Consider the following 26,247-nt stretch of genomic DNA (forward strand, 5'->3'; position numbering starts at 1 on the left):
GAGCGAGACTCTGTCTCAAAAAAAAAAAAAAAGAAAAAAAGTAAAAAAGGGCCAGGAGGAGTGGCTCATTTCTATCATCCCAGCATTTTGGGAAGCCTTGGCAGGAGGATCGTTTGAGGCCAGGAGTTTGAAACCAGATGGGACAACATAGCAAGACCCTATCTCTACTAAAAATAATATTAAAATTAAAAAGCGTAGCTAGGCCTAGTGCTACCTGCCTATAGTCCCAAATACTTGGGAGGCTGAGGCAGGAGGATCGCTTGAGTCCAGGAGTTTGAGGCTGCAGTGAGCCACAATTGTACCACTGCATTCCAGCCTGGGCAACAGTGAGACCCTGTCTTAAAAAAAAAAACTGAGTAAAAAATGGATTCCAAAACATCTGTAAAAACAATCATTGTCATGCACAGCTCCCATGCATCACTACTTCTCCTAACTTCCTTCTCAGTACAAGCCCTGTTCCACTTCCCTGGCAGGTAAGACGCTTCCCAAGCCTGGTTACCTCAGCAGAGTCTTCGTCCTTTCCATAGTCAGTGCTGCCCACAATGGGTTCTTTCTCCCGCATCCAGGATTCGGCCTCATTAGCATCAGCAAAGTACTGCTGGGCCTGCAGAGAGTCCTCCAGGTCCTGCCGACGCTGGGAGGCTTTGGCTTTCAGCGCCTCCCACTTTTGGTTCAGCTCGTGAAGCTTGGCCTTCACATCCTCTGCAGCAAAATGGCCTGGAAGGCGGGTAGGGAAAGAGGATAATAAAAACTATGTTGACACATTACAGAAAGACAAAAAGAAGTTTTCTCTGTGTGTTCACGGCACTTTCATTACTATGTTTTGGTGAGCTGTGCCCTTTCATAATTCCAATTTTTTTGACAGGCTCAGGTTCTAACCCTTTAAAGGACTGTTTCATTTTTTGGCTCCTCAAACCATGACCTCTACCTAGACTCTAAGAAGCAGATATCGCAAGTTGGCATTAGTGATAGTATCATAAAGACTAGTAACAGTACCACTGTAGCACTCAGTTACTGAGACTGGCATGTGCAGGCCCTCTTTCAGCTCTTTCCCTACTTGGTATCACTTACTCACTACTGCGTCAGGAGAGGTGTTGTCATCCCCATTTCACAGATAAGAAATTCAGGCTCAGAGCCAGGCACGGTGGCTCACAGCTGTAATCCCAGCACTTAGGGAGGCCAAGGCAGGTGGATCACCTGAGGTCAGGAGTTCAAGAACAGCCTGACCAATATGGTGAAACCCCGTCTCTATTAAAAATACAAAAATTAGCTGGGTATGGTGGTGTGTGCCTGTAGTCCCAGCTACTTGGAGGCTGAGACAGGAGAATTGCTTGAACTTGGGAGGCAGAGGTTCCAGTGAGCTGAGATCGCACCACTGCACTCCACTTTGGGTGACAGAGTGAGACTCCGTCTCAAAAAAAAAAAAAGGAAATTCAGGCTCAGAAAGGATAAGGTCTGGTCAGGTCGTAGAGTCAGTAAAGAATTGGGATGGTATTTAGCCCCAGAGCCCGGTCTGTTACGCCCACATGGCCATGTTCTTGGCAAGAAGGGGAGATACAAGGAGCAGCGCCAAGCCACATCACTGATGCCAATTACTCACCTTCCTCCACCATGGCATTCCCCTTCTGTGTAACTGCTTTGATGCGTGGTTCATGTCCAGCAATTTCTGCTTGTAAGGCTTGATGTTTCTTTAGCAGATTCTGGACCCCAATCAAATCCTTACCTGAAAGCAGACACCACTCCCCAGTTATCCAACCATGAAGAGAAAAGTTAGCACTGATTTGTCATTCTTAGCTACCACCATGGTTCCAGTTCGATAATTTAAACTTGACCCTGCCCATCCTGACATGCATCCCCTCTATGCTACAACAGCACAGCCTTTCCCAAGTTGATTCCTACCTGAGGGAAGCAGACTAACCTCTATTTGTAGATGCGGCAATGGGCTCTTTCTCTCGAATCCATGTCTCCTCATCCTCAACATCCCGGAAGAGCTGCTGCAACCGCAGAGAATCAGCCAGCTTCTGCTTCCGGGCAACCATGGGCTCCTTGAGTGCCTCATAGCGAGCCACGAGGGCTTCCTGTTTCTTCTTGATGTTTTCTGCATCAAAATGGCCAGCATCTTGGAACTGGCGGGCCTGAATGGTGATGCCATCAATTCGGTCCTGGGAATGTAAAAGGACAGAGCTGACTTTACTTTGGGTGTGGTTTTATCATATACAAAGAAAAGTTGATAAGGTCTTTTTCCCACCCCGAGAGTATTCTTTCTGCTAGTTTCTTCCTTCATCTGAGGCTCCAGAAAGCTCTAAGGGATGATATTTAATTTGAGCAGAAGCACATGCAGCACAGAGTGATCTAAGAAAATCAACACATTTCATCCCTCCCAAAACTCATTTAGTCTGAAATTACTGGCTTTTCCTCCCTCCTATGGTTTCTGCATTCACTGGCCCAACCACAGTCCCCAGCTCACACCACCTGGTGAGCAGCCACATCTGCCTCTAGTAGGGCATGTTTCTTCTGGAGGTTCTGCACATTGGTAAGATCTTTGCCATAATCATCCGAAGCCAAGTGACCTTCTACTTCATACAGCCACAATTCAATATCCTCAACATTGCGATTAAATTGCTGTTGCTGGTTGGCTTCACGAAGCTTTATTCCTACGGAAGGAAGCAAGTTTAATTTTGTATTGCTTAGCATTACCCTTCTACCGACACTGCCCATGAACAGTAGCATCTTAGTGAAGGACTATATAGATCAGAATTTTATTCCTTCACTTACGTCACAAAGGGAAAGAAAATATCAATTGTAGCCTCTGCTCTACCGTCTCAAGGTTGAACTGGAAGCATTCTAACCCCCTTGAGATACAAGCACACTGGAGAATTAGTAAATGCCCTTGGCTCTCAGCTGAACTTTGATTTTCAGCAATGAGGCCCAATTCTGTTCCTTCTCACTCAGACTCCCTCATCAACCAGTATGCTCAACCACATTTACCAAACTATTATCAAGAACTTAAGCCAAGTAATTCCTATACAGGAAATTATCCCTAAAGTCAAAGTCATCCACTTCACCTTACTTTAGGGGTATATGTGCCTAAAATACTTCATAGAAAGGGGTATTTAGTTCCCCAAACATGCATGTCACAATCCAATGGAACATCTTCTCTTACCTTTCAGTTCAGTGGCCTCTAGCAGTTTCTTCCACAAACTGATCACCTCATTCATACGAGCTGCTACTTCGTCCTTGGCATAGTGGTTGACATCGATCAGTTTTTGGCCAGCTTTCTCCAAGGCATCAATTCGGCTCTGGTTTGCTGAGAGCTCAGCCTCAAAAGCCTGATGCTTCTGTACTTTTCCTTGTAGGTTGGATGGATCCTGCCAATAAAAGAAGGGGATTCTTTCTATCTTAAACCTGAGTATGTCAAGTTCCCTTGCATTACCTTCATACTTATCTTTATGGAGGAATGTATAACACAGTTGGCTTACATTAAGTAGTGTGGTTTTTGGAATCCCTTATTTTGTCCTTTAGCTACTATTTATTTGTGAGAGTTGTGTTTAACTTACTAATCAAGTGCTACACAGCAATACTAATAGTACATTACTTTATAAGCTTCATCTGTGGCAGTTTTCATCTTCTCATTGACCCAACTCTTGAGCTCATCAGAATCACGGAAAAACTGCTGCAAATGGAAAGAATCGGCTAGCTGGGCCCGGCGACGCATGGCTCTCTCGTGAAGGGCATTGCGGCGGCTCAACAGCTGAAAGACAAGGATCCCCTGTGAGTCTCTAGTGTTTATGCCCAAAGGGATGTCCAGTTGAAGAGACTTAACTGGAACATCTTAGAAGAGAGACCCACGTACCAAAAAGGAGAAGCATGAAGAACCTACAAACTTACAGCATCTCGGCGAGTGGCCACATCTTCCATTGCATAGTGGTTGTTCTGAATTAGCTTGGTTGCAAATTCATCTAATGCCTAGGAAGGAAGATAAAAGTTATTCATTGGTAAGCACATTAGTCCTGAGCTTGGCCTCTAGAGAAAAGTAACGGCTGAACAGATCATAAAACACACCAAACTTTAATACAGGTCAAGGTTTTCACCCAAAGGTTGGTGATGACATTTTTCTCACAACTTTTGAGATTTTGCTTGATGTTATCAGTTACATATCTTAAGACTGGGCTACCTCCATTCAAGACTGGAGACTCTAGCTGTGCCACGATCTCCTGGCAGGGGTCAAATACAGGTTAACAGCTTTCCAAATTCTTATTTCTAAGATGTATTTTCAATGGGAAGAGTAACTCTTTCTTTTTTTTTTGAGATGGAGTCTCGCTCTGTCGCCCAGGATGGAGTGCAGTGGTGCGACCTCAGCTCACTGCAAGCTCTGCCTCCCAGGTTCACACCATTCTCCTGCCTTAGCCTCCCGAGTAGCTGGGACTACAGGTGCCCGCCACCACGCCCGGCTAATTCTTTGTATTTTTAGTAGAGACGGGGTTTCACTGTGTTAGCCAGGATGATCTCGATCTCCTGACCTCGTGATCCACCCGCCTCAGCCTCCCAAAGTGCTGGGATTACAGAAGTGAGCCACCGCACCCAGCCAAGAGTACCTCTTAATATTAACCCTGAGCTACTTTTAATGAAGGGTACAAACTTAAAGAAGTTTGGAGGTTTTCATTAAGGAAATCATTTTTCCATAAAGTTGTATTATGTCTTCAACGAGATAGCATGTCATCCTTGTGAAAGTTTAAGCATCCACAGGAGTGCTTTGCATATGAATCTTTCACCAAATCTGTTCAGAATCCTTTCAGGGAAAGAGACTCTGGCTTACGATAATAAGGGTCATTTGAAAGCATTGACAAGAAGGGATCTTACTGTAATCTTTTCCTCCTGGGCACTAAGGGATTTCTCAAAGTCTTCATGCTTCTTAAGAAGTGCTTCCACACTATCCAAGGAATCTCCCAAGTCTTCATTCAACAGGAACGCCTTGCCAAAGGAAACAAAGTGTTCAGAATAATGTCCTATTCCTTTGATCTTCTACGACTGTGAAGCAAAGGGTATTTTAGCCAGAATACAAAAAGAAGGAAAGAGATTTTATGGCTGTTAAACTTTTAAGATCTCTTCTAGGAAGTTTAAGGTCCTTTTGGATTTTTTTAAAATCAATCCAGTAAAGTCATATCATGAAATCCTTGTTTCACATTCTATTGAAACTTCTCTTACATAGCTTTTGTTGCTTCTATTAGATTTAGATGTCACATAATGCTACAGTTTTTTTTGTGAGACAGGATCTCGGTCTACGGAACAGGCTAGAGTGCGTGGTACGAACATAGTTTGCTGTAGCCTTGAGTTCCTGGGCTCAAAGGATACTCCCATTTCAGCCTCCCAAAGTGCTGGGATTACAGGAGAGAGCCACTGCACCCGGCAATGCTAAGTTCTAAGAAAAAAGTCTCTTTAATAAAACATTTTACATCACACTAATCTGAAAAGCTGGGGCCTTTTCTGAAGGCCTTGCAATCTCAGCAGGGAGAGATGCCGGCAGAGCTGAGATAAGCTTGCTCAATTCCCCCTCTTCAATGGATTCAGAACTAACATGGTACTGATGTCCTAAAACAAAACAAGCACACTACCCAAGGAGATAAAATACAGGTCCTTCCTCTCCCATCACTGACAAGGCGTTGCTCACAGATTACCTCCTGCTTGCTCATCCAGTTGTCCACCTGCTCAGTGTCCCGGTAGAAGAGCTGCAGGTCCATGCACTGCTCGTACTGCTGCCTGCGCAGCTCCCACAGCTCCAGCAGCGCTGCTCTCTCCTCAGAAAGGACGGTTAGCTTGGGGGCATAGGAGACATGGTCAGGGAGATGAGGTCAGCCCCAATGCCTCCAAGGCAGACAGAACAGCTAGCCTGGAATTCCTAATCCTAGTGCTAATCTTCAGGCCTTTTTTCTGATTTGCAAAAGGGGAAAAACAACATTCATGTTGTATGTGCATGTTCAATATAAAAGGGATGGCCTGTTTTAATTAATCTAGAATTAATTTATTGCCACATGATCACAAATGACTTCAGGTAAAAACAGTAAGTAAACTCCCAGGTAGAAGAAATAGGGCATCCATTTGAAAGTGAGGCAGTATAAATGTAGTAGGGACTCTCCACTGAGAAATGTCAACTGAGTGGGTGCTCTATAACATATGGAAAATAAATTCAGAAACTCCCAAGACTTTAGGCTCCGAAGCTACTAATGACAAGTCTTTGAAATGTCTTCTTTTACTCTATGTAATATTAGAAAATACATAAATTATTATTTATCTAATGTTCCTAGGCAATTTTATACTCCGAGATACTTCAAAACTTACATACATACATACATATTTTATTTTACTTTTTTTTTTAGAGGCAGGGTCTCACTCTGTCACTCAAGCTGGAGTGCAGTGGTGCAAATCATAACTCATTGTAACCTTGAACTCCTGGGTTCAAGCAATTCTCTCGAGTAGCTAGGACTATACGAATGTGCCACCATGTCTGGCTAATTTATCAATTTTTTTGTCAAGATGGGGTCTCACTATGTTGTTCAGGCTGGTCTCCCATTCCTGGTCTCAAGCAATCCTCCTGCCTTGGCCTCTGAAAGTGCTGGGGTCACACCACATCCGGCCTATGTATCATTTTACAAAAATGTGTTTCCTCTTTGCTGCAACTCCTAATGCAAGACTCAGCTCAATACAAAAAGTCCCTGTAAGTAGGAAACGTGCCACACATGCCCCAAATAAGGAGGACTGTCTCTCAGGAAATCCGCACACTACACATATACCTTCTTTTTAAATCTCTGCAGAAAAAGGAAAGTTTCTCACATATCATGGTGAATGCGATGTCTGGATATTTAAGGATGAACAATAGCTTTCAGAGACTTAGTGAAAGATGTAATTTGCTCCTCAAAAGCTCCATTTCTCTTCTCTTACCTTCTCCCTCACTTCATCTGAGGCGTAATGACCAGCAGCAAGCAGTGCCTGTCCAGATTCATCTGCAGATTTGAAGCTGTCTTCATGAGCATCAATTTCACCCTACAGGAGAAAAAACAAAGCCATGGTTTATGCCTAGCATCTTACAAAATGAAAACAAGGTATTGCATTTTACATAAGCATTATCCAGACTATGATATCCAAAACGAGGAACAAAATGAAAGACTAGGCCAGGTTTCCTAATACATAATCAATCTAGGTCATCAAACTTGAGAGTATCACTCACTGATGAAGTTCTTTTCGAAATGGCTTTTCAGGTCACCTGTCGTTTGTCAAGGTTCCACACATTCACATGGGTCTGAGCTCTCTTTCGTTCCAGTGCTCTGTCTTCTTTGTGCCAAATGGACTTGTTTACTATTATTTTATAGAATCTGGTAGGGTGAGTCCCTCCCTGGCCCCATCATGATCTTCAACATTGTCTCAGCCTTTTTTAAATTTTTTTCTTCCAAATCAGTTTTGGAATCAGCTCATCTCATTGCAAAAAGAAACACACACATACACATATACTTGCTGAGCACGTGACTAGAACTGAATTAACTGTATATATCCTGGTGAGAATTTACACCTTCACAAAAGATGGTTCTATCTGTGCACTAGATAAATCATTCTATCTATTCAGTTTTTATTTAATGCCTTTTAACAAAGTTTTATAGTTTTCTCCACCAATGTCTTACATACTTTTGTTACATTTATTCCTAAGTACTTTATATTTTCTGCTCTAATAAGTAGTTATTTTTTTTTTTTTTTTTTTGAGGCGGAGTCTCGCTCTGTCGCCCGGACTGGAGTGCAGTGGCCAGATGTCAGCTCACTGCAAGCTCCGCCTCCCGGGTTTACGCCATTCTCCTGCCTCAGCCTCCCGAGTAGCTAGCTGGGACTACAGGCGCCCGCCACCTCGCCCGGCTAGTTTTTGTATTTTTAGTAGAGACGGGGTTTCACTGTGTTAGCCAGGATGGTCTCGATCTCCTGACCTCGTGATCCGCCCGTCTCGGCCTCCCAAAGTGCTGGGATTACAGGCTTGAGCCACCACGCGGATCACAAGGTCAGGAGATCCAGACCACAGTGAAACCCCGTCTCTACTAAAAAGTACAAAAAACTAGCCGGGCGAGGTGGCGGGCGCCTGTAGTCCCAGCTACTCGGGAGGCTGAGGCAGGAGAATGGCGTGAACCCGGGAGGCGGAGCTTGCAGTGAGCTGACATCCGGCCACTGCAGTCCAGTCCAGCCCGGGCGACAGAGTGAGACTCCGTCTCAAAAAAAAAAAAAAGTTTCTGTTGCTAGTGTAGAGAAACATGTTTGACTTTTAGTATATTGATTTTGTATCTAGCACATTAAAATCTCTCTTTTTTTTTGAGAGACGGAGTTTCACTCTTGTTGTTCAGGCGGGAGTAGACTGGTGCGATCATGGCTCACTGCAACCTCCGCCTCCCAGGTTCAAGCAATTCTCCTGCCTTAGACTCCTGAGTAGCCGGGACTACAGGCGTGTGTCACCAAGGCCAGCTAATTTTTGTATTTTTAGTAGAGACAGCGTTTCATCATGTTGGCAAGGATGGTCTTGATCTCTTGACTTTCTGATCCACCTGCCTTGGCCTTCCAAAGTGCTGGGATTATAGGCATAAACCATTGTGCTCAGCCCAACAAATACTTTTTACATCACAAAGGATCAATGTGCTAAGTAGTAGCACTTCTATCTCGCCAGAGCTTGTCTGTTTGCTTTTATGGACCACAGTGAACTTCTTGACACTGAACCCAGTTAAGCCTCTATCAGAAGCAGGTAGACCAGGTCTCCAAAGGCAAAACCAACCACAACCCTTATGATGAGAGACACCTGTGAATAACATGGTACCAACTCCAACTACAGGCCTCACCCAACATTGATATACTGTTGCATTATAAGCTAAAATCTTCACTTCTGGAAGATGCTAGAGATACTATTACCTTGTGCTCTTGGTGTCTATCTAGCAGGGCTTCAGCCCCAGCCACATCATTGGCAAGTTCATCTGCATTGATGAGGGCTTTCATCTCAGTCACCCAGCTGGTGAGGTCACGGAAGTCAGCAAGGAAGCGTTGAAGCCTAGGAAAAGCCAAAGGAAGACATTATGTTTCCAGCGGAGGTTCCAGGGTGGAAAATGGCCTCCCTAAAGCTCTGAATTCTACGTTCTCAAATGTCTAACAAATTATACAAACTCTAATTCTGGGAAATATGAAATTCTACCAATCTAGACTGTGAAGGAAAGCAAGAGAAGGCTGAAATCAACACTTTAATAAAAACTTAGGTTCTGTCCATCACTATAAAGCCCCAATCCTGTCCCACATTTTCAACTTCCTTGTTATTCCCAGGTTCAACCCTTGGCTAGTAAGAAGCATTCTTTTCCTCTCCAGTCTGGTTGTAATAAGATATTTTATGTGATACTCAGATACTTAAGGGGATATTTCCATTCTATCAGTCACAATGCAGTGATGCAGAATAGAAGAATTTATGAAGTTGTAAATAGCATACACATACTACACGATACAGTTGCCAGTCTCCAAACAGAGAGAACATAGGTAAGAAGTGATTTGCATTGGTAGGTGATACCTGACACTTCCACAGAACACAGAACAGACTCTTAACTCTGCTATTCCTGCTTCCTAAAAAGAAGTCAAATGACACTGGTTAAGACCTGGAGTATTATTTGCACCTGTATGAATCATTGAGCCGTGCATGTCTCTCTGCCGCCAAGGTGCGGATCTGCTCCCAGTTTGTAATCAGTTCCTCTCGCTTCACTTGAATCTGTGTTGCACTCAGAGGGTGGGACTGTTGCAGGCGGTCAGCCTCAGCACACAGGGCTTTGACCTAGAAATGAACTCCGTCAGAACTATTCTTCTGACCCTTGGTAACTTATTTACAGAATCAGCTGCTTGTAAAACCCACCTTGTCTTCTAGAGCAGCAAGATCTCTCTCTAGACCCTCGTGCTTCCGAAGCAGAGCCTGAACACTTGCCAGGTCTCGGCCAAAATCATCAGAGGCCATTAACTGCTCCTTTTCCTTAATCCAACTGATAGTCTCATCCACATCCCTACAGAACAAAGGCACCAGTTAATCCACAGCAATGACATCTCCCTAGAACTAGGAACACTCCATGGGACCAAGGCCCAGTCAGCCCCGACAGCTCACCAGCACATGCCCTGTGCTTCACAACTCCCCTCCAGGTTGAGGCCCTTTCCCCAAAGCCCACTCTGGCTTGACACCTGTTAAAGCGCTGAACTTCAGCCGCCCCAAAGAGCTTCCCCTGCCTCTGCAGAGCCAAGCCCTTCAGCCGCTGCCAGGCTGCATTGACTTCATCCTGCTTAGTCTTGATCAGTTCCTCCTCAGGGTGCTGCTCCTAAACAAGGAAGAGAAGAGACTGGATTTGTACACAACTTCTGGCTTCTCCAACTAGTTACCCTGGGGTTGGTTCCTTGAAGTATCTTAGCAAATCATCACTCTGAAGAGAATCACAACACAAGAAATAATGGTCTACATGATACAAGGTGAACTACAACTCCAAAAAGTTTCTATTTCTTATGTAAAAAAGGGAGAGCCATTCTCTATCTTTTGGAGTAGTGGGGTTAGTCTATAAAGTGGTTATGTGCAAAGTGCCAAAAACCTTTGTTAATAAATAGTTTGGCCGCAACTTTGTGGTAGCTTTATCCATGTACTCATCTACCCTAACTGCTTGAAAATTTGGTATTTCAGATGTTCATGAGGCTGTTAAGCATTCTTGCACATAAACATAATTTTCAGGGCTTAACAGTTTGTTCCTGGCTTTAGACTGAAGACATTTCTTTTTTTCTTTTTTGAGACAGGGTCTTGCTATGTTACCCAGGCTGGTCTCAAGTGATCCTGCCTTGTCAGCCTGGGTCTGAGTAGAGTAGCTGGGTCTACAGGCACATGCCACTGCATCCAGCTTAGAGACATTTCTTTAAAAGTATCCTTCCCTACCAACCACATTTTGGTGTTTTTAAAAATACGATATAAAGTAATAAAGTGATAAAGTGAAGCATTTCAAGGTTCTTGAATCCATTTGGGATACTATGGGTTTGGCCTGATTACTCTTCTCAAGCTCAACCGCAGGAAAGCCTAGGGTTTGGAAAGGTAACACATCTGTCACTGTGGAAGGGTGAGATATTTCTGAGGAATGCCGGGTATTTTTTCTCTTAATCATAGACCAGAAAAAGGAAACAAGTACCAGCCTGTAAGCAGATTTATACATTTAAAACTTGTACCCCCAAATCAAATTTCCCTAAAAGTAAAAACTCTCTGGTTCTGAGTACTTGATGTCCATGGAACCCTTTGGACTCAGAGTGGAAGCAGCTTACAGGATCGTACACGTGGGCACTGGGGAACAGTTGCCATTCCCTCTTAACGGGCTCCAGTGCCAGAGTGGAGAGCCTATTAACGACAAGGTTCTCTCAGGCTTCCAGGAGAGCCCAGGGAAGCTTCAAATAAAAAAGGAAGGCAAGAGCCCCAAGGCATTGGTGGACATCTGCCAATACTAACTTAGCATTCACATCTTCGTCTGAGAAACCCTGAGACCTAGCTTCAGCAGCCCAATAAAAGCTTCACCCAGCCCTACCCAAAAGTGGGTGGAGGAAACAGATCAAATGAACTCTGCCCTTCCTGCCCAATCAACACATTAAAAAGCATCTTCCAATTTAGGAGTAATCAGTATTGTGCCTTACACATCTAAACAAAACTCTTAGACATGCTTACAAAAACTTGCTCACTCAGAAATTACGGGACCAATCATCAAAATTTTCTCCTGAATATACTAAACAGTTAACATAATAATGTTGTGAGAAACACACAGCACTTTGCTATTTACCTGTATGAGTTTGGCAGCAAATTGGTTCACTTCATTAACTCTTTCTTCATGAGCAGCCATATCTGTTTGAAACTCTTCAAATTTCTTCTGTAAAACCTCTACATGCTCCAGATCCTGGCCCAGCTCTTCAGAAGTAACAATTGCTTCCTATTCAGGGACCGTAAGAGAGCCAGAGTCACCAACCAACATCTGTTAACAATGGCTTCCAGAAGCATGAAACAGACACATTAGGGATGCAGCCATGTTAGCTTTAATGGATATGGTTTTCTCTGTGGTTTGTGATTTTAGTTCCTCCCATAGAAAGTTAACATGTTGAGCTCATAGCATTTCTGTCTCAGTGACTCCAGGCTTCAGAGTTACAGAATAGCGCATACACCTAGAGGGCAGCTGGAGAGACAGCAATCCCACTTCCACCCTTTCACTTATAATGGCCGTATCTGTGCTAACACTGCGTCTCGCTACAGATCACGGACAAGTCTCTTCCCTTTCTTTGAGTAAGGCTTAGCAAACCTTTCTTCTCAAAACGTACCTTGTCATTGATCCAGTCCATCACGTCCTCACATTCCCGTAAGTACTGCACCAACTTCTGGGCCTGCAGCAGTTTGATTCCTTTCTCTCGCATCTTCTCCAGAAGTAATTCCCACTGGCGGTGCAGCTCCATCAAACGGGTCTGAAAGTTTCAAATCAGAGTTTTAATCAGATCACAACTGGCTCTGTGGGATATGGCTCTGACAAGTTAGAGACTTTATGGAGCTCTGAATAAAAATATTTTTAAAAGATAATCCCTAAACTGAGAGGAAATAGTAAATTTAACTGGGAGTAGGGAAAAGTCCACAGTTTAGAGTGGTTTGGTGGTCTTCAAGTTACAAGTAGGTAGATTTACTCTAGTTTACATCAGGAAAATCATTATCATTTATATTATTAATAATATCTTTATATTTCATTTATTTATTATATTTATGATATATTTATATTGTAAAGTTACATATATTTTAGTATTATATAATAGTTAATAGGTACACAATTGATACTATTAATAATTATTATTAAATTATTAGAGTGGAATTCCTAATCCAGAACACTACTGGGGAAGGAAAAATGAGGAATTAATGTGTAAACTGAGCTGAAATTACTGAAGGATGTATTCTAAATTCATGGAGATAAAGGGAAAAAAACAAAAGAAGAGGTCCTATAGGCATCATCAATGTAAACATTATGAGGTGCAACAGGAAAATCTTGTTATAAAAGTAGAAAAGGGGAGGCTGGGCGCAGTGGCTCACACCTGTAATCCCAGCACTTTGGGAGGCTGAGGCGGGTGGACCACGAGGTCAGGAGTTCGAGACCAGCCTGGCCAGCATGGTGAAACTCCGTCTCTACTAAAAGTACAAAAATGAGCCGGGTGTGGTGGCATGCACCTGTAATCCCAGCTACTTGGAAGGCTGAGGCAGGAGAATCACTTGACCCCAGGGAGGTAGAGCTTTCAGTGAGCAGTGACTGCGCCACTGCACTCCAGTCTGGAAGACAGAGCGAGACTCTGTCTCAAAAAAAAAGTAGAAAAGGGCCGGGTGCAGTGGCTCACTCCTGTAACCCCAGCACTTTGGAAAGCTGAGGTGGGCAGATCACGAGGTCAGGAGTTCAAGACCAGCCTGGCCAACATGGTGAAACCTCTACTAAAGTCTCTACTAAAATTACACAAATTAGCCAGGCGTGGTGGCACACGCCTGTAATCCCAGCTACTTGGGAGGCTGAGGCAGGAGAATTGCTTGAATCTGGGAGGTAGAGGTTGCAGTGAGCCAAGATTGTGCCATTGCACTCCAGCTCTGGGCGACAAAGCAAGAATCCACCTCGGGAAAAAAAAAAAAAAGTAGAAAAGATGGGGTCCTGAAAAGTCATCAGCTATCAAAAAGGATTCCTGATAGAAAAAATTTTGAACCTTCTGTGAAAAAGACAGTTTGCAGTACATCTCAAGTAAGGTTTATTTCAAACTTCATCCAAGTGGCAGCCACAGGGTCAAACATAGTCAGTTCCCAGCATCTTTGGGTTCTCATAACACAGGCCCAGTAAGGACTTATCAAGCATTGGAGGAAACTGGTAATCAATTCAAGATTAGATGATGCATTCTGGTATTCCAATCCAACCTCAATGCCTTGATTATGCCTACCCAAGATACTGGGAGTTTCTGTACAACGCTGACAGACATAAGTAAAACAAACAAAGAGATTTAACACTAACAGAAAAGAAGTCTGGGATCCACCCATGATTGACATGTCACTCCTAGCAAAATGAAAACTTGAAAACCATGGGACAGTCAACATGGGTGGATTCTCTTAGAAACAAGTATGAATGTTTTACTTGAAAGGAGAAAGCAGCAGAGGAATACATGCTCACACAATTCACTTCCACCACTGTTGGTAAAACTGTGACCCCACCACTGAGAAAGAAGTGAAAGGCACTCCAAAGCAAGGGGGCAAAGGCAACCGACAGCAAGTCAATACTCCACCTACTCGGATGTGGGACCCGATGTGGGTGGCGGTGACTATGGGGCGCCACGCTGTCCGGTATGGTGTGAAAGTCTAAACCAGTGACAGACAGGTTATCCAGGACACAGACAAGCCCTCATACGCCACCCACCTTCCTCTGCTACCACTGCCTGCCAAACTAAGGTACTGAGTTAGGGGACCAAATAAATGACCAAGCCAAGATCACCATAGTAACTGTGAGTATGAAAGTAAAGATGAAATGAGAGCTCCTGCTCAAATTAAAAATGAGGCCACAGAAAACTAGAGAAAATCCTCTCACATTCAAGTCAACTGTCCATCTCATATATTTCATTTTTACACCCTCAAGGAAAGAACTGTCCCAGTACTGGAACCATTTTCCCATTGTTGATGTGTCTGATCTTGTAAATACTGCAGGTAAGAGAGAGTCCGGCTTCACAGCCTTACTATTATTTGAGAGTGTGAGTGGGCAGGGAGGCAGGTGTGCTTCATAAACATGTGGAAAGCTGATGGGGTGGAGAAGCAAGCCTGGTTCTGACTCAGGTGGATTTCTCAATAGGGACATAAGCAAGCAACAGGAGCCTTCAGAGAAGTAGATGGTGGAAACATTAAGCAAAGACGACAGGAATGAAGTACACGTTGGCAAAACAAAGCATATAGGCTGGGTGCAGTGGCTCACACCTGTAATCCCAGCACTTTGGGAGGCCGAGGCAGGTGGATTGCTTGAGCTCCGGAGTTCAAGACCAGCCTGGGCAACATGGCAAGACCCCTATCTCTACTAAAAATACAAAAAAATAGCTCAGCATGGTGGTGTGTTCCTGTGGTCCCAGCTACTCGGGAGGCTGAGGTGGGTGAACCGCTTGAGCCTGGGGGAAGGAGGTTGCAGCTAGCTGAGATTGTGCCACTGCACTCCAGCTTGGGTGATAGAGCAAGACCCTGTCTCAAAAAATAATAATAATAAATTAAAATAAAAAAATAGTGATGACTGGACAAAGAAGCGGACAGAGGAAATTCCAGTTCAGTCATCTATCAACTGTATGACTTTGGGCAAGTTACTGAAATTCTCTGAGACTCAGTTTCTACTCTCACATAATAGGGAAATAATGGCCACTTTGCACACTTACTGTGAAGATTAGAGGTTAAACAAAGTATCTACACATAAACAGCTCCTAATACCTACTCAACAAACTATATTTAATAAGTTTTTTTAAATTACTTTTTTTTTTTCCACTTTTTTCAGAGTTTCGTTCTTGTTGCCCAAGTCAGAGTGCAATGGCAGGATCTCGGCTCATTACAACCTCTGCCTCTTAGGTTCAAGCGATTCTCGTGCTTCAGCCTCCCAAGTAGCTGGGATTACAGGTGCACACCACCAAACCCGGCTAATTTTTTGTATTTTTAGTAGAAACAGGTTTTTACCATGTTAGCCAGGTTGGTCTCAAACTCCTCCTGACCTCAGATGATTTGTCCATCTCAGCCTCCCAAAGTGCTGGGATTACAGGTATGAGCCACACTGTGCCAGGCTTTTTTTTTTTTTCCCCCAGACAGTCTTGCTCTGTTGCCTAGGCTAAAGTCCAGTGGTGCAATCATGGCTCACTGTAGCCTTGACCTCCCAGGCTCAAGTGATCCTCCCACCTCAACCTCCCCAGTAGCTGGGACTACAGGTGTGCACCACCACGCCCTGCTAATTTTTTAATTTTTTTGTAGAGACGAGGTCTCACTATCTTGCCCAGGCTGGTTTTGAACTCCTGAGCTCAAGTGAGCCTCTTGCCTCAGCCTTGGCCTCCCAAAGTGCTGGGATTATAGATGTGAGCCACCACGCCTGGCCAGTTAACAGTATTGCTAATGTTGCTTTAATAAGCTGTCTAGCTGGCTGGGGTGGCAGGTGCCTGTAGTCCCAGCTACTCGGGAGGCTGAGGCAGGAGGATGGTGTGAACCCAGGAGGCAGAGCTTGCAGTGAGCTGAGATCCAGCCACTGCACTCCAGCCTGGGCGACAGAGCGAGACTCCGTCTCAAAAAAAAAAGAAAAAAAATACAAAATTAGCTGGCTGTGGGGCATAGCACATGCCTGTAATCCTAGTTACTCAGGAGGCTGAGGCAGGACAATCACCTGAAACTGGGAGGTGGAGGTTGCAGTGAGCCAGGATCATGCCATTGCACTCCAGCCTGGATAACAAGAGCAAAACACCATCTCAAAAAAATAAAAATAATAATAATAATAAACTATCTGGGCCGGGCACGATGGCTCATACCTGTAATCCCAGCACTTCGGGAGGCCGAGGCAGGTAGATCACCTGAGGTCAGAAGTTCAAGACCAACCTGGTCAATATGGTGAAACCCCATCTCTACTAAATAAACAAAAATTAGCCGGGTATGGTGGTAGGCACCCGTAATCCCAGCTACTTGGGAGACTGAAGCAGGAGAATCGCTTGAACCTGGGAGGCAGAGGTTGCAGTGAGCCGAGATCTTGCCATTCTGCTCCAGCTTGGGCAACAAGAGCAAAACTTCATCTCAATAAATAAATAAATAAATAAATAGGCTGTCTAAACAGGGCAGAGGGTACTAATAGACATAAATAAAGTCAGTTTTGGGTCCTCCTCCCTTCCCCCTTGATTAATTACTGAAGCCAAACACTTGATCTCTGTCTAATGTTCCGATCTGTAAGCTGGTTACATATTCTACTACAGAGGTGCTTCATTCACTCTGGGAAAACAACTTCTATCCCTGGATAGAATAATAAGACATATTGATCTCATTTATACTAAGACTGTATATAAAATAGTGGGAAGATGGGCAGATATCTATATTTAATTGCAGACACATATTACATTGCCCAAATGCGTTAAATGTTATTAAGTGTCATATGATATTTGGAATTCACTTTTATTTCCTATTTACAGTCATCATTATTAGTAATAGTTAGTAATTATTCATCATACATCTTAGGGCTAATTGTAAGTCCTTAATATGAGACTGCAGAGTATTGCCAAGCAGACGTGAGAAAACAAATATTTATTGTTGAAAACGAGTAGACTGGATCCTCAGTGAAAGAATCCTCCACACAGTTATCAAGGAAGAGTGGGGGACAAAACACTTCTAGCTGGGGCTTAAGGGTACAGCTTTCATTTACATCTTCAGGACTGTTTTGACAGGTAAAATACTAGAAAAGGCTGGGCCTCAAGCAATGTGGCTTTGGATGACAAAGAACCAAAAAGAACACACAGCTAGACATGATGTGTATCAAAGATAGATAAGTGCATCCACTTATAAGAAACTCAATGTGCACACCTCACTGTCAAGAGGTTTGTTTTCCCTTAATATCTTCATACTACAAATGTGAAACGAAGCAGAGAAACATCAATTACTACCTCAGCCCCAATAAACTGTCACTAAAATCAGCCAGACCAAAGAGTTCGAGGACTCCTGCCTCAAAGTCAGTCCCATCACCACGGTCGTTGACCAATAGGTGCCACAAATCGTTCCTTAGAGCTGGAGCTTTAACAGGCTTGCTGCCTAGACCTCAGTAAACCCCTCCCAGGGCAAGCTGAGATTCAAGACAACAAGCTTTCCCACAGATAACCTTCTTTATAGTATCTGTGACTGTTTCTATTTATCTTTGCATTCAAGTCCTTAAATTTGCCAGTTTCACCAATATGCTCTCCCATCTCATTGCCATTTACAAATGTTAAATTTACAGTTTTCTTTAAAGTATAATCACATTCTAATTTGCTCTACAAAAGGAATATTAATTTCCTCACTGAGTATACAAATCCTTGCTTATATTCATGTTGTCATGTTACAAAGGCAGGATTTGGGTAACTTCTTAAGGAGACTTCATAAATTCTTTTAAAAGCTGGAAAAGTCTATCTTTTTGGGAACCCAAACTGACATGCATGCATGAATCTACAATGCTCCACCCAGATGAAACCGGCCACACCACGAGCTACTCATACTCACCCGTATGGTTTCAGATGCAAAATGCCCTTCTGAGATCATCAGGTTTCCAGTTTCATCCAGCTTAACAATGGCTCCTGAATTGGCCTGCACTTCAGCTTCAAAGGCTTGATGCTTCTGAAGCTTTCCCTGTTGGTGGACCTTGAAGTGAGCCTCAGACGCAACCACACAACGTCAGCATTTTGTACCCCTCTGTTCCTTCCCTCCTCAATCCTGCTCCCTCTAGTCAGGGACACATCATTTGGCACCTCACCCATTCTCTACCTGCCCAATTCCTTAAATACTCTAACTGCGTTTCTCTTGGCCCTCTGAAAGCCTGGCCAGTGAGGGCCATCAATGGTCCTCACTCACCATTGAGAACTAACATTGTCAGTGGAAGATGCTACAAAATATCCTATTAATAATTTTTTTTTTTTTTTGCTATCAGAAAATGAGACTTTATGTGAACATCCGGTGCCTGCTAATACAGAACTGTACTAACGGTTTTCTCAACATTCAGTGTGTACTCTTGAAAAATCCATCCGTATTCACTCACACATGAGACTTTCTTTCACTTGCTTTAGAGGCCAGACTCTTTGACTCCGCCTACACTCCATTTCTCAATACCTCTTTTTCATCAAATACGAAGATGGGAAGGGACCTGCCAGGCAGGGACTGTACCTAAAGCAGTGTTCTTCATTCTCTTCATAGGTTACTGTAGTCAATTTTTTAGAGTTAAAAAATCCATGGGCCCAACTACTGTTCTACTTGCTACCAAAACAATTTTATTTAAAAATCTTTCACCAAAATAAGTAAGAAGGCTTTCTCTTTTTACAAAAAAAGTTCTCGCTGGGTACAGTGGCTCATGCCTGTAAATCCCAGCACTTTGGGAGGCTGAGGCGGGTGGGTCACCTGAGGTCAGGAGTTCGAGACCAGCCTGGCAAACATGATGAAATCCTGTTTCTAACTAAGGATACAAAAAATTAGCCGGGCGTGGTGGCACGTGCCTACAATCCCAGCTACTTGGGAGGCTGAGGCAGGAGAATCGCTTGAATCTGGGAGGCGGAGGTTGCAGTGAGCTGAGACTGCAGCATTGCACTCCAGCTTGGGCAACAAGAGCAAAACTCCGTCTTAAAAAAAAAAAAAATTTTAAATATGTAATTTACATACCATAAGATTCACGCTTTGCTTTTGATAAGATTTACCAAGTCTCTGAAAGGGACTCAAAAATGTAAGTATTTATTTTTTTGATATCTGACTCCAGAATAACTATAAATTTTTGCCAGCAACAACACTATTATGCCTTTCTCAAAAACTCATTCCAGGCCAGGTGCAGTGGATCATGCCTGTAATCCCAGCACTTTGGGAGGCCAAGGTGGGCGGATCACCCGAGGTCAGGAGTTCAAGACCAGCCTGGTCAACATGGCGAAACCCTCTCTCTACTACAAATATAAAAATTAGCTGGATACGGTGGCAGGCACCTGTAATCCCAGCTACTTGGGAGGCTGAGGCTGAAGAAACCCTTGAACCTGGGAGGTGGAGGTTGCAGTGAGCCGAGATCACACCATTGCACTCCAGCCTGGGCAATGTGAGCGAAACTCCATCTCGAAAAACAAAAACAAAAACAAAACAAAAACCTCATTCCAAGAGATTAACCCAGAACTTCCCTGAAAAATGTTTAAAGATCACCAGTAGTATCAAGGCAGAGGTTTGAGAACCATCAGTCTAAAGCATTCAGAAAAGGCAATTAATACCTGTAAGATTCCACATTCACCCTCACTAATACAATACGGGAAAAGTGAGTTTGTCCTTCCTTATTATATTCTTCTTGTCCAATCTCTCAAGGTCATAATTAAGTAACTTTCCTTGTCTGATTTTTGGGTAAGAACATTTGGGCTCTTGAATTTTGGCAGGAATCTCAGGAGATCAGACGTACCTGCAAGTTGGTTGGGTCTTTATAATTCTCATCAGATGCAATCTGAAGTTTCTCCTGTATCCATTTCTCCAGCTCTTCAGCATCTCTTTGAAAGAACTGGAATCGATAGGAATCTTCCAACTTCTGACGCCTAAGGGTTGAGAGTTCCTTGAAGCGGTGGTATCGGTCTAGGACCTGCTGCCGCCTCTCCTGGATGTCCTCTGCTGTTTCCAGCACTTTGACCCCACTTGGGTCCATTTTCTGAAATGACAAAATGCCCTGAGATAAGTACCAATAGGCACCAAAATAGATAAAAATAAATTAGCCTCTCTGAAGGAAAGAAAAATTATCAGGTAAATCCAGCAGACAAATGAATTGAGAAGACAGCCCCTTCTTAGGAACAATGAAGCCCAGACCCTATTCCTTTATTAAAAATGGCCATCCATTCCCCTGCAACACCTACCTACATAGGGCCCTCAGAAGATGACTAACCCACACATGGCAAGGAAACCAAGTGAAAACTATGAATGGGAGAACTATGGTTTGTACTGTAAATTCTACAAAGGATTCAAGGATTCAGAGGAAACAGCAACTGTGGTATTCTAATAATTATTGATAAGTCCATTCAGAATTCCTTTCAGGCAGGGCGTGTGGTGGTTCATGCTTGTAATCCCAACACTTTGGGAGGCCAAAGTGGCAGATTGCTTGACTCCAGGAGTTCAAGAGCAGCCTGGGCAACAAGGTGAAACACCATCTCTACTAAAAATACAAAAAAATAGCTGGGCATGGTGGTGTGTGCCTATGGTACCAGCTACTCAGGAGGCTAAGGCAGGAGGATCCCCTGAGCCCAGGAGTTCAAGACTGCAGTGAGCCATCATTGCACCACTGCACTCTGGGCTGGGTAACAAAACAAAGCAAAAACTGAAAACAAAGAATATGCCATTTTATCCTCTAACTAATTAAGGAACACAGAAGGAAATACAGATTAATGCCAAAAAGCTTCCGAATTTGTCAGTAACATGTACCTCACACTAGCCACCTTCCCTCTCCATGCCTCAATTTCCTACAGTGACTAAAAATGTCAGGAAAAACGACATGGTCTCAAGTCTCTTCGAACTTTAAAATTACAGTCTATAGAGGTGTCCGGGTTCAGTAAGGAAGCAGAACAGATAAGCCTGCTGGTCCCTTCCAGCTATTGTTCTACAATGTATAAAAGGTATAAAATTGTGTTACCCTGGAAACATCTGGGAGTTCTTTCCTTTATCCTGTTGCGTATCCCAAGACAGAAATAAAAGGGTGAATAGGATAAGAGTTAGGAATGAAACCTGTCAAGAGTGCTGCCCCGGCCGGGCGCGGTGGCTCAAGCCTGTAATCCCAGCACTTTGGGAGGCCGAGACGGGTGCATCACGAGGTCAGGAGATCGAGACCATCCTGGCTAACACGGTAAACCCCCGTCTCTACTAAAAAAAAATACAAGAAACTAGCCGGGCGAGGTGGCGGGTGCCTGTAGTCCCAGCTACTCGGGAGGCTGAGGCAGGAGAATGGCGTAAACCCAGGAGGCGGAGCTTGCAGTGAGCTGAGATCCGGCCACTGCACTCCAGCCTGGGCTACAGAGCGAGACTCCGTCTCAAAAAAAAAAAAAAAAAAAGAGTGCTGCCCCATATCCACCTAGCAGGTAAACAGCAGGAGATGGCTGAGGTCAGAGTTCCCAGCTAGTGCCCCAGCTCTGCAGGGATTCAAGCAGTTCTCATTGGTGGTAGGAAGGCACTGTCTGTGCCTGATCAGCTCTGAAGACTGCCTTTCTAAGAGACCGTCTTCCTGGAGAAGTGTAGATGAGCTGATTTTAGTCATATTACCATTCCTTTAAATTATTCTCGGCCGGGCGTGGTGGCTCATGCCTGTAATCCCAGCACTTTAGGAGGCCGAGATGGGCGGATCACGAGGTCAGGAGGTCGAGACCATCCTAGCTAACACGGTGAAAACCCGTCTCTACGAAAAATACAAAAAATTAGCCAGGCACGGTGGCGGGCACCTGTAGTCCCAGTTACACGGGAGGCTGAGGCAGGAGAATGGCATGAACCTGGGAGGCAGAGCTTGCAGTGAGTGGAGATCGCGCCACTGCACTCCAGCCTGGGCGACAGAGCGAGACTCCATCTCAAAAAAAATAAATAAAAATAAATTATTCTCCACATATCAACCGTGTATTTTTGTTGTATTATTGTTTTTCCACAGTCCAAAATTTTTTATACTATAAAAGGAAACATTCTTCGCCATGTCACTCCCAAACCTTTTATGGCTCCTTTTTTTTGTTTGTTTGAGGTGGCATCTCGCTCAGTCATCAGGCTGGAGTACAATGGCATGATCTCAGCTCACTGCCCTCTGCCTTCAGGATTCAAATAATTCTCCTGCCTCAGCCTCCCAAGTAGCTGGGACTACAGGCCCGCACCACCACGCCTGGCTAATTTTTGTATTTTTAGTAGAGATGGGGTTTCACCATGTTGGCCAGGCTGGTCTCGATCTCTTGACCTCGTGATCTGCCCGCCTCGGCCTCCTAAAGGGCTGGGATTACAGGCGTGAGCCACCGTGCCCAACCTATGGCTTCCTTCTGACAGAGGAAAGAACTCACCTCTTGAGCAGGACCTTCACAGTCTGGCCCAACACGCCTGCCTGGTATTATCTCTCACCCATGCCCCCTACCCTTGTGGCGGACAGAAGTATTCTTTCTGCTCCAAAATGCGTAATTCCCTTTAAAACTCCAAGCATGTGCACATGCTTCCTTTGTCTAAAATATCCTATGACTCTTCTTTGCCTAGAAAGCACTTATTTATTTATATCTCAACACCCAGCTGAAATGGGTAAACTGCAGGATCCTGACTCTTCACTAAACTGTAACCAATGTTCCTGCCTTCCCTCCTTCTCAGATGTAATCACTTTTCTCTTTAGATCTGCAAAGCACTTGTACATATAACCTAAGGCATGATTACACCGAGCAACCTAATCTTTGTATCCCTGATTTTTATTTATTTATTTATTTATTTTTAAGACAGGGCCTTACTTTGCTGCCCAGGATGGAGTGCAATCACGGGTCACTGCAACCTCAACCCCCCCAGTTCAAGTGATCCTTCCACCTCAGCCTCCCAAGTAGCTGCTACTATGGGTGCACACCACTATGACTGGTTAATTTTTTTTTTTGAGACGGACTCTTGCTCTGTCACCCAGGTTAGAGTGCAGTGGCACGATCTTGGCTCATTGCAACCTCCGCCTCCCAGGTTCAAGCAATTCTCCTGCTTCAGTCTCCCAAGTAGCTGGGATTAAAGGCGCCCATCATGGTGACTGGCTAATTTTTGTATTTTTAGTAGAGACAGGATTTCATCATGTTGGCCAGGCTGGTCTTGAACTCTTGACCTTGTGATCCACCGGCCCTGGCCTCCCAAAGTGCTGGGATTACAGGCGTGAGCCACCACACACAGCCATGACTGGCTAATTTTTCAATTTTTTTTGTAGAGACAGGGTTTTGCTATGTTGCCTAGGATGGTCTTGAACTCCTGGGCTCAAATGATCCTCCCACCTCGGTCTTCCAAAGTGCTAAGATTATAGGTGTAAGCTACCACGTCCGGCCCTGTATCCCTGATTTCTAGCATACAGAGGTCATTAAGAAATGTTGGTTAAATAGGCCGGGTGCTATGGTTCACATCTGCAATTCCAGCACTTTGGGAGGCTGAGGTGGGCAGACTGCTTGAGCCCAGAAATTCAAGAACAGCCTAGGCAATATGGCTAAACCCTGGCTCTTAAAAAGAAGAAATTATCCAGGCATGCTGGCAGGTGCTGTAGTCGCACCACTGCACTCCAGCATGGGTGACAGAATGAGACCCTGACTCGAAAAAAAAAAAAAAAAGAAATGTTGGTTGAATAAATGATCAAGTCCATGCTGAGTGTTGCAGCTGCTGTGCAGCAGCAAACCTGAATTCATTTGTAAGGGGGAGGGAGAGCGCTCCATAACAAATCTTTCAGTTCCCATATTGTAAAATTGGAATTCTATCCAGTTAAGTGCTAGATTCATGACAAGAATGGCAAATAAAGAATGTGCTGACTAACGCTACACAACCAGGTGTCAACCTAATGACTAAATCGGAATTACCAATCTTGGATTGACCACATGGCAGTATACTCTGAGAAAGTGGCTAGTTTTTATTTTTTTGTTTGTTTTTCAGGCAGGGTCTTCACTCTGTTGCCCAGGCTGGAGTGCAGTGATACAATCTCGGCTCAGTACAACCTTGCCTCTTGGGCTCCAGTGATCCTCCCATCTCGGCCTCCTAAGTAGCTAGGACTACAGGCGGATGCCACCACACCTGGATAATTTTTATATTTTTTGTACAAACGAGGTTACACCATGTTGCCCAGGCTAGTCTCGAACTCCTGGACTCAAGTGATCCACCCGCCTCAGTCTCCCAAAGTGCTGAGATTACAGCTGTGAGCCACTTCACTGACCTATTTTCTACTCTTAAAACAGACGTCAAGTCCTTAAAACCAAAAACTGGGGGTGACCTTGAAAAGCTTAATGTCTGCTCAGAGCGTTTCCGTAATAATATTTAATGACAACAGGCAGTTCTAGTTTACACTGCTGCCCTAAGTCTGTCAGCCTATTTTGGAGAAGGCTGATTTCTGATGAGGATCCTGACAAGCATCACTATCATCATACTTACTAGAAGGTAAACATGACTTCACTCAGTCACCTTCCAGTTGTCTCCTCCAGCTGTATCTCACATCAAACTCCCTCACCAATCCCAGTTACAGGCCCTGGACAGGGTCCATTTGAAAGCTCAAAAAGTTCCCTTTCTCAGGAGTGCGCTCTTCTCTCCCACTCCCAACCCTACCATCTAATACCATACAGATCTCGGCTGGGCGCGGTGGCTCACGCCTGTAATCCCAGCACTTTGGGAAGTCGAGGCAGGTGGATCACGAGGTCAGGAGCTTGAGACCAGCCTGGCCAACATGGTGAAACCGTATCTCTACTAAAAATACAAAAATTAGCCAGGTGTGGTAGCATGCGCCTGTAGTCCCAGCTACTTGGGGCTGAGGCAGAAGAATCACTTGAACTTGGGAGGCGGAGGTTGTGATGAGCCAAGATCGCGCCACTGCACTCCAGCCTGTCAAAAAAATAAAATACATGAAAAACAAATCATATAGATCTCTCAGAGTCCAAAGCAAATGCCTCGTCCTCTATGAAGTCTTTCTGAATCAGAAGTCTCCACTCCCGGCCGGGCGCGGTGGCTCAAGCCTGTAATCCCAGCACTTTGGGAGGCCGAGACGGGTGGATCACAAGGTCAGGAGATTGAGACCATCCTGGCTAACACGGTGAAACCCCGTCTCTACTAAAAAATACAAAAAAAACTAGCTGGGCGAGGTGGCGGGCGCCTGTAGTCCCAGCTACTGGGGAGGCTGAGGCGGGAGAATGGCGTAAACCCGGGAGGCGGAGCTTGCAGCGAGCTGAGATCTGGCCACTGCACTCCAGCCCGGGCGACAGAGCGAGACTCCATCTCACCAAAAAAAAAAAAAAAAGTCTCCACTCCCTGACCACCCACCCCTATCATTCATCTTACAACACTGCCACATTCTGCCATGAAATTATTGTGTTCTCCCTACCACATTCATAAGTTCTTTAAGGAACAATAAAGAAGATCATATTTTACTCCTACTGTTTGGGCGCAGAACTCAGGACTTTGCACATATTATAGATCCAATTATATTCAGAGCTTGGAAATAAACTGTCATCGTTTTATAATTAAGTAGTTGGGAGACAGGTAATCTAGCAAGCAAGCTGCAAAGCCCAGGGTGACCTGGGATCCTCCAGTTCCCAGAATATGGCACACTAGAACCAGTGATTCTTAACATGATTAGAGTTGACATACTCTTTTTTTCCACCTCGCCTGGCTAATTTTTTGTATTTTTAGTAGAGATGGGGTTTCACAGTTTTAGCCAGGATGGTCTCAATCTCTTGACCTTGTGATCCGCCCACCTTGGCCTCCCAAAGAGCTGGGATTACAGGCGTGAGCCACCCTGCCCGGCC

The 26,247-nt window shown here is 44.3% G+C and overlaps 1 protein-coding gene across 1 annotated transcript in view; it reads right to left on the reverse strand.

Annotated features, from left to right (window-relative positions):
• The window catches only part of SPTAN1 (spectrin, alpha, non-erythrocytic 1), an 82,637-nt gene that overhangs the window by 50,644 nt on the left and 5,746 nt on the right, over positions 1 to 26,247 (reverse strand). Inside the window, exons 2-19 of the mRNA XM_011931450.1 lie at positions 20,202 to 20,441; positions 18,290 to 18,415; positions 12,367 to 12,507; positions 11,838 to 11,984; positions 10,222 to 10,355; positions 9,905 to 10,049; positions 9,672 to 9,826; positions 8,929 to 9,064; positions 6,937 to 7,038; positions 5,676 to 5,813; positions 4,861 to 4,971; positions 3,889 to 3,966; positions 3,596 to 3,751; positions 3,164 to 3,368; positions 2,473 to 2,654; positions 1,919 to 2,162; positions 1,601 to 1,723; positions 500 to 717 (exon numbers count right to left, since the gene is read on the reverse strand). Of these exons, the coding sequence (XP_011786840.1) occupies positions 500 to 717; positions 1,601 to 1,723; positions 1,919 to 2,162; positions 2,473 to 2,654; positions 3,164 to 3,368; positions 3,596 to 3,751; positions 3,889 to 3,966; positions 4,861 to 4,971; positions 5,676 to 5,813; positions 6,937 to 7,038; positions 8,929 to 9,064; positions 9,672 to 9,826; positions 9,905 to 10,049; positions 10,222 to 10,355; positions 11,838 to 11,984; positions 12,367 to 12,507; positions 18,290 to 18,415; positions 20,202 to 20,441 (2,781 nt within the window). The remainder of the gene's footprint in view (positions 1 to 499; positions 718 to 1,600; positions 1,724 to 1,918; positions 2,163 to 2,472; positions 2,655 to 3,163; positions 3,369 to 3,595; positions 3,752 to 3,888; positions 3,967 to 4,860; positions 4,972 to 5,675; positions 5,814 to 6,936; positions 7,039 to 8,928; positions 9,065 to 9,671; positions 9,827 to 9,904; positions 10,050 to 10,221; positions 10,356 to 11,837; positions 11,985 to 12,366; positions 12,508 to 18,289; positions 18,416 to 20,201; positions 20,442 to 26,247) is intronic.

This window comes from Colobus angolensis, unplaced genomic scaffold (assembly GCF_000951035.1).
Source record: "Colobus angolensis palliatus isolate OR3802 unplaced genomic scaffold, Cang.pa_1.0 Scaffold9, whole genome shotgun sequence".
In the NCBI taxonomy this organism is placed as follows: domain Eukaryota; kingdom Metazoa; phylum Chordata; class Mammalia; order Primates; family Cercopithecidae; genus Colobus; species Colobus angolensis.